The 8730-nt window shown below is 39.7% G+C and overlaps 1 protein-coding gene across 1 annotated transcript in view; it reads right to left on the bottom strand.

Annotated features, from left to right (window-relative positions):
- GLRB (glycine receptor beta) overlaps positions 1-8730 on the bottom strand; it is a 68043-nt gene that overhangs the window by 21012 nt on the left and 38301 nt on the right. The window contains exons 5-6 of the mRNA XM_006023151.3: positions 7792-7874; positions 2310-2450 (exon numbers count right to left, since the gene is read on the bottom strand). Of these exons, the coding sequence (XP_006023213.1) occupies positions 2310-2450; positions 7792-7874 (224 nt within the window). The remainder of the gene's footprint in view (positions 1-2309; positions 2451-7791; positions 7875-8730) is intronic.

The following is an 8730-nucleotide window of genomic DNA, read 5'->3' as shown; positions in this document are numbered from 1 at the left end:
CGGGGACAGGGTGATTGGACAATTGGGCATCACATGCTCTGCACACAGCTCTGACAGCTGCAGGCAGTTAAGTTTATGGGGAGCAGGGGTTGGAGGGCCAGGGCTGGAGACTGTCTGGGTGGGGGCATGTGTGCCTGCTGAAGCTGGGGTTGCAGCAGGGTGGGGAGGCAGGGGGATATGCCTGGTCTCCCAGTTAGGGAAAGGGGTGAGGAAGTTCTTTGGGAGCAGCAGGGAGATGCATGACAGCAGGGCTAGCAGGGACAGAGAGCTGCAGGTCAGGAGTGAGGGGCACTGGCAGGGTTTGGGTAGGTGCTGCAAGTCAGGAGTGAGGAGCACCAGCAGGGCATGGTGGATAAGGCGCTGCAGCTCAGGAGTGAGGGGTTTCAGCAGGGATGGGAGGGGCACTGGGTTTGGGAGTGAGGGGTAGGGGCAGGACATGGGCATATCATTGCCCTCCCCTCACAATCATATGCCCCTTCCCTCCAACAAGTGTCCTCTTTTTTGAAACTGGAAATATGGTAACCCTACAAGATCAGGCTCCTTCTTTGAAACTGCCAAATATTTCTAGCATATACCATATCATTGCAAATCCATTGTTACCAGATGACAAAACATTTTCATTTTTAAGAAAAAGATGAGTCAACAGTTTAATGAAAACTTTCAGAAAAATTCTGTGTCTTTGTTTAACCATTTCTAACTGTTAAGTCATTTACTGATGATCAAACTGTACACAAAAGAAAAGGGAGGAACATGTTATGCTGACACATACAATATTTCATTAATATCTCAATATACTGTCAAAAATGGTGGATCATGGCAGAACACCACTACTATTTTGCTTCTTATTGATAATAGAGGCATACTGTTTAGTTATGTTCTGAACATGTTATCAAAATAAATTAATTTAGGATAGCATTCCCTCTGATTGCCCTCATCTTTGCTAAATAATTTAAAGGCATAGGATAGAAATCTGTCCCTCAGATAAGACAAGCCTGTCTCTTGTGTACTAGCATCTGTTTCCCCTAAAAATCCTAAGCTCAATCTTTTTTTATTTAGTTTTTTTAAGTCTGGTTGTTACCATTTTTGAGTAATGCGTTGTTTAATTGTTTAAGAATGAAATGACTTTGTGGCTGCTACATACATTTGTAGCTGACGCGAATTTATACCTGAGTGCAATTATTGCCTAGGTAATTGTGAGTTGTACTTTTACAACTATATAATTTTACCAGTTGAAGGTGTGAAGTAATTCTATAATATTTAAAAATGATAAATCAACTAGCAATGATATGTTTCCTCAGGCAGACATACCAGGTTAGGAATGTACTCCTGTTGTAGTTATGATTACAGCTGTAAAGAATGTTTGCCCTCCAAGCTGAAACAATGACCATCTCACCCAGTTTCAACTTTAATGGTTCCAAGATTCACTAACATTAGTTGAGAACTCTCCAAACACGGGGTCTAGATCCACAGTACCTCTAGAGTAAAAGACCCTTTCATTTAGCAATTATCAACATTTCAAAGGAATTCTCAGAATTTTCCCTCCCCTGAGCTACCGTCTGCAAATTTTGTTGGGAGCTTTTTACAACTTATAAACTACAATGGAACCAAGCAAAACAAAGATGATTGCATCTGGATGTGAGCAGCTTCCTGAATACTACAATGTTCAATTGAGGTAACAATAGATAAACCATCAGAAGCCAGACTACAGACACCATTGTAAAAAAGTAGTAGTGCTTAGATTTCAGCACATAATCATGCTATTGCAAAGGTACAAATACAAAATAAATTCTTGCCATAGTGATTTGTTTTCAAAAGCACATAGAGAAAGCAAGAAGCTACACAAAACAAAGTTTGAAATACTAATAGTAAAGTATTACCCATTTCTGAAATAACATTTGACAAACTCAAGAAACCAAAAGGTCCCAAGTTTAAAACAATTTAAGAGAGAAATTCTAGATACACTGAGAATTAGAAAAACCAAGCCACTTCCAGGCCTAAATAATTCTTCTTGAGACTTTGGAAATGAAATGACTCCTGGAGGACCAGAAAACACTTAAACAAAATCAATAAAGCCTTTTATCAGGATCTCTAAATTCGATGTCTCAATTTCTGTATTAGTTTGTGGTTATTGTATTTGACTGTTGCTGCATAATTCTGATTTTAAATTACTGATTAGTTAAAAATCTATGTTACTAATTTTCTCTCATGCAAAACAGAAACTATAAACTTGACTGTTAGCCAATGACAATACATAGTAACTTAAAGCAGCTTGACATTTTTCAACAAATAAGTTTCTAAATATTACCTACCTGTGCCTTTGTAATATTTGGTACAGTTACCATATTCAATATCCTCCTTTTTAATGTCAAACTGAGGCAAAGCAATTTTCTCTAACTGAACAGGATCTCCAGATTGCCAAATAAAACGTAAATCATCAGTTGTATAACCAACTACAAGGAAAAAAATTAAACAACTCTTAAATCAGAGTAAAATCAGAAAGAAATTCATATGTTATAGAATATTCTCTGATTATTTGAATTCTGCTTCCTGTCACAACATAATCAGATGATTCATCACTAGATTTTTTATTGTGTATTTCTTATGTAGGGCTCAAAATGATTTTATATTACTGAAAACTGAAATTGAATGTAAGATTGTCAATTTAGTACTCGCTATTTAAATTGAGAAAATTATTTTCCAATACTTTGAAACTTGTGTAGTAATTTAAATCTTGATTGTGCAAAGGATATAAACATGGAAACACCTTAAATGTCGTCTTAAGTCTCATTGCTTAACACAGAAATGTAAGAATGTGTTTAATTGCTTGGCTAAATCTGGGCCTTTACTGAGTACAAAAGGGGGCACAGAACTAACATTCTGATTTGGTAGCCACACACCTAATTTGCATTTATTTTGTACAGATTTAAAGCCCTGATTTAGGAAAGTCCTCCATTCAGGAAAATACTTGGGCCTAAATTATACAAAAGTAAATGTGGTTTCAATGCTTAAATGCTTTCTGGAAAATAGATCGATTTAAACACATATTTAAATGTTTGCCTAAATCATGGCCTATCCAATTCCACAAGGTGCAAGGTGATGGAGTAAACATGATATGTTACTAACTAAAGATGTTTTCATTTTCATGATTTTACAAAATGTGATTTCTGTATGGCCTGTATTCATTAAAAATGAAATTAATATAGTTAATGAGTGACAAATCGCAGTACAGGTAAGAGACATGAAAAGAGTATGTTTAGAATGCAGTTAAATGCTCTAAAATGTGTCTTTTAAAAATATTTATGGCGCTGTCCTATTCAGGAGGTGAGAATTACTAAGGTGTATTTCACATTAAAAAAATAGCTGTGATTTAATTAAGCTAAAACATTAATGCAGCTCTCGGACTTTTAAAAAGGTAGTAATGTTTTTGTGAAAGCTCAAACTTCTCTAAATTTCCCACCTCCAAATGTGTGTTATAAAAGTTATGAAAGTAAGCTTTGATGCATCACTAATAAATCACTCTTATAATTTTCACAATGCACAATACATTTCAATGAAAAACCAGAAGTGGAGAGACTGACTGTCCAAAAGACAAAGAGATACATGTAGGGTTCGTAACAATAAATATAGTTGTGGGGAACTAGTCAATAAAATGTAGTATAGGCAGCATAGCATGAGTTATAAAAGGTATTTTTATAAGGGATGAGAAATTAGTGGAGGAATGACAGATAAAGCGCACTGTTCCTGGTAGCTGATGGTGCTAAGGAAAAGATCAACTTTCAACATAAAATGGGGACAGAGAATTGAAAAAATACCTGAAGTGTCAAAGCAGAGGAGAAAGAAGGGAATACAGAGGCCATTATGGGCATGATCAGGAAGGATCAATGGATGCAACATAAGTGGATGAGACACACGATACTGGGCAAGATGGACATACGGTCTGACCCAGTAAATGGCAATTCTTCATTCTTAAAGGCTTTTCAAGACCATGGAAATACGTATGAGTGAGATTACAGCAGGCTTAGTAGACTGTAGTTTGGCTAGGATAGCTCCAAGAGGCTGAGGAGGGCAATATGGTAATCAAGGTGTGCAAATACTTAATCACAAAAAAAAATAATTTCATGTGTATGCTGAGAAAGTGACAGACTATGTTGTAGAGGTGATAAGTAAGCCAGACAAGCACAAAACTGTAATAAGAGAAATGGAAATTCTAGGGTCAGAGATAACTCCAAGTTAATTGCCCTACAAAGTACATGGTTAAGTGAATGTTAAGAAAAATAAGGGGGGTAGCAGGCATTCACTTAATGGTGCACCGCGATCTGATGTGCGATCCCATTAGTCATACCTCCTGCATGGCAGGAGGATATCCTTTTGACAGATGGAACAATTGTTGGGATCAGGGATCAGATCCCAATCATGCTACTAGCAGCAAGGAGCCCAAGGCATGGGTTTACAAGTGCTGGGTGGGGGCAGTCAATAAGCTCCCCCACCTGGCACCTGCAAATAAATAGACTCCCTGCTGGGACCCCCAAGCCTCTACTTGATCCTGGAGTCCTGGTGAATGGCTAAATCTGGGTGTGCAGCTGAGCTGTACATGCAGTTTTTAGACCTCCCTGATGCACAAGGATTAGGGAGTCTCTCCGCAATACAGGGTCTCCATGCATCAGAATGTCTGAAGTACTTTGCCTTTAAAGTGCAGCCCTCCTTTGGGGCTGCGGAGAACAGCAGGAAAGACTGCCAGGAATGAGGGTCACTAAATTCCCAGTGGGGAGGACGCCTTGTAACCCAGTTCCTGACAACCCATTTAAGCATCAGGACTGGGGCTGTCCCAGTCTTGATGATAACCCCTACCCCTATGTTGATGCTGACACGTGGTGTTGGCTGCTCCTGAGGCAACTGCAGCAGAGAGCAAAGCAGAGCATGCAGCAGCAGACGTCTCTGCCCGCACACAGTTGGGGGGCACATACCCCCCAGGTCAGCCGGGGCCCCGCTCACCCCAGTCCCTGCTCCTGGCTGTGCCCCACTCCCTCCCTCACCATAGGGACCTCAATCTTCCCCCTGCATGGCATTGAGGGAGGGAGTGGGGCTGGGGCTGGGGATCAAGATCCCTACAGTGGAGGAGGGAGTGGGGCAAGGGCGAATCATTCACCCATACCCCTGCCCCACTCCCTCCTGCACTATGGGTATTGTCCCCCAATCCAGCCCAGCCAGGGCCCCATTCACTGTGAATGGGGCCCCAGCCAGGCTTGGTCGAGAGACGATTGGAGTCCGGCGGCTCATCCAGGGGCGCGGGGGGTGGGGGCGAGGGTGGTTCCCACCACTGCATGCACCACAGGGGAGCCAAGGGAGGGGCACATGCCTCCCTCCCCTCTGATCTCTGTGCAGGGCAAGGGTAGGCTGGGCTCTGCGCCCTTCCTCCACGCTTTGCTGCCACTGCTTCAAAAGCAGCACATTTGATGAGCTTTAGCTAAAGCACCCCCACTGCTATTTTGAAGTGTGGGGACACTGAATACACGAGACACAGAGGTTGCTGGAGTGTGCTAAGTAACATGCTCCAGCAGAATCAATTAATCAAGTCTGCTCCAATGTGCTGTAATTACAGCACATCGAGGCAAATATCCCACACATCTACAGGTACCCTAAGGTGCCACACCTTTCCTTATCTTCTGTTTGACTTCGGACTAACATGACTAATCACCTCTCAGGCTTCAAAGTGAGAGCTGTGATTAAATTGTGAAATGGCAAATGAGAAAAGTGAGATAAAGAAAAATGCTTAGGAAAAGTAGGTAGAGTGGTTTAGAACCTAAGGCACAAGAACCACTAGAGACAAAAGAACAGTAGGTAAAGATATAAAAGCAAAACCAGATGAGAAAGGAATCAGATCTATTTATCACTTTGGCCATTCAAATAAAGGATATTGGCATTGGTGTTATATATGGCCCTCAGAGCATATGGCACAAAAGAGCTAAATGCAGCAAAGAAGAAAAGGTTACTGAACATTCTGACATGAGTAATTTCTGTGGCATAAGGTCAGTTGGAAAAAAATAAAAATTGAGGTGTGTAGTAACATAGTTGGTATTATTAAAGAAGCTGATTTTCTCCTGTACTTTATAAGATGAGCCTAACTTCTGCTTATAGCAGAAACAGTTGACAGTACTGGGACAAGGATGGATTTCATATAAATTCTGAGTGCAGTGTTAACCACTACACAAACTAAATGATGATGGAAATATAGAGACATAAATCTGAAGACTTGGTGACTTATATAAGCTGAGGCACAAACACAGGAACTGTCACACCATATCAAAGCAACAGTCAATCAAGTTCACTATCTTCTTTCTAATAGTTGCTGGACCAGATACTTCAGAGAAAGATACATGAAATTTTAAGTTGACAGTTATCAAATAACCTAGCCATAGAAGAAGTTTCTCCTGTTACTTTCAGTCATATTTTAGCTAATTCGATCACACACAAGGAGTTATGTTCCTTCTAATTACAGTAAAATCTTATCTAATGTATCTATGGCTATGTCATTTATTCATAGAAATATCTAATTCTTCCCTGAATCTCCATGTATCCTTTACCTCAATGATACCAAGTGAAAACAAATGCCAAAGGCTAATTATATTTAAGTAAAAAATATGACCTACTATCCATTCTAAATTTTCTGCCTTGCAGCTTCAATAACTACTCCTTTTTCCTTGTATTTCAAAGAAGGATAAATAGGAGTATTCAATTTACTACCTTTGACCTATTACATATTCTATCATTCCTCTCTTTTTTAAACTAAGCAAAGGGAATCTTTCTAGTTTCGCTTCATTTTAAAGCCTTTTTGGACATCCCGTATTATCTATTACTTGTACCAGCCTCAAAATCCCATGTATTGCCATAAGGGGGCTGAGAACTGAGAAGAGAAACTAAGGAGCCAGATGGATGATGTGATTTGATCATGTTGAAAGGTAAGCAAAGAGTTCCTGTAACTTTGACAACTGCTGAATGATAAAAGAGTATCATAAAATGTCAGGGAAAGAATGGCAAGGAAGGACTTCAACAGATGCAGATCTTTTTAGTGTATCATTGTTCTGTTTTAGTAAACCACATCCCATTTTGGTGCCTTTAACCACAGGTTATGAAAGCCTGCATAGCTGTTCTAGTGCATATTTGTTGGGACATCAGGACCCCACAAAGCTAAAATGTAGCATGGAGTTCATCATTCCCATATTCTGCTAATGTTTCTGACATGCATGTATATGTCTGAGGTCAGGATTATGACCTAACTATATACAGTTTGGAAAACAAATCCAAAAATCTTCCAGCAAAGGCACCTTAATAAGTTTACTAACAAAAAAATCAAGAAAATAAACACATAGGCAAATCTAAGATTGAGCCCAGGGTCAATAAACCCTATAAAACATCATTCAAATCTGGTGTAAGAAGATAGAAATCTATTTACTTTAATTGATTACACTTAACTATACCAGTGTTGAACTGAGCCCCAAACTAGCCAAGGGAATTACTGATTCCAAGGGATATTCATACCCATTTCTTTCCCAATCCACCATAAATGGCTTCAGCTACCATTTTGTTTGGTAGCAACACCTAGTAATAATGGTTCCACAACCAAACAGTTTTTACAGAAAAGATGCACCAATTTATATTTGCAGCAATCAACTAGTATGAATTTTAAAAACTCATTACAAAATGGCAACATTAACAATATAATATAGATAATTTGTTTGATTTCCAGACAAGTCTAGAAGGTAGTTATTTTTAGACATAGACTGATTTACATACAGCTTTCCAATTGCATCTTGCAACGCTGTGTATCCATAGGAAACAAGGTCAAGTCCAAAGGGCATGACAGAGTTACAGATAACCTGAAAGAGTAAAAATTATGCTTACAAACCATTTCAGCTGCAAGTAATAGAAGTACAATAAGGCAGAAAAAAACATATGTTTTGCTTTTAACTTTAAAATTACTAAAATATGACAATTTCAATGAGTAAGAACTTTATTTTTAGACATATTGTAAAGTACAGAAAGTCTCAAATTGTCAGCAGAGTTTAATTTCAATTATTTATGACAGGGGTGCCAAGTGTATCTGGCCTTGTGGACTGAATGAATAAAATGGGGCTGGTATGAACGCTGAACTGGACCCACAGACCAGCCCCACATTCCAGATGCATTATGTGTTCTGCAGTAGCTGGGGTGGGTGCCATATGTGGCCCAGTCCTGCTGTGGCCACTGCAGCATTGTGCTGCCGGGCCCCAAAACAACTGTTGTGTGGTTGTACTACACAGCCCTGGAGCAGCCACCATAGGCATCATGGCCCTAGAGTGGCATGCAATGGCTCTAGGGCTATGCTACACACAATGGCTGCTCCACTGCTCTAGATTGTGACCTGGAGGCATCACTACATGCAGCACACAGGGCTATCCAGCGTGCCCCACATGCTGCTTGTGCATTGCTCTGGGACCAGGGGTCAGATGGTAAGGCTCTATGGACTAGATCCAGCCTGCGGGCCATAAATTTTACACCCATGATTGCTGACAGTACTGATCTGTGGGTTAACAAGTGTAAGGTACAGCAGTATATTTTTTTAGACAATGATTCTGAGTAACGTGATCAAACTGCAGTATATATCCCGATAAACCTTTACTAGTGCCAAATTTTGTATGGTTTATAAATATTAAGGATCAGTAAGACTTCAATTGAAAGTAACATTTTAGAAAG

The sequence above is a fragment of the Alligator sinensis genome, unplaced genomic scaffold (genome assembly GCF_000455745.1).
Source record: "Alligator sinensis unplaced genomic scaffold, ASM45574v1 scaffold1223_1, whole genome shotgun sequence".
Lineage (NCBI taxonomy): Eukaryota > Metazoa > Chordata > Crocodylia > Alligatoridae > Alligator > Alligator sinensis.
Note: the sequence above shows the minus strand (reverse complement) of the source record. Positions and strands in the feature narration are given on the sequence as shown.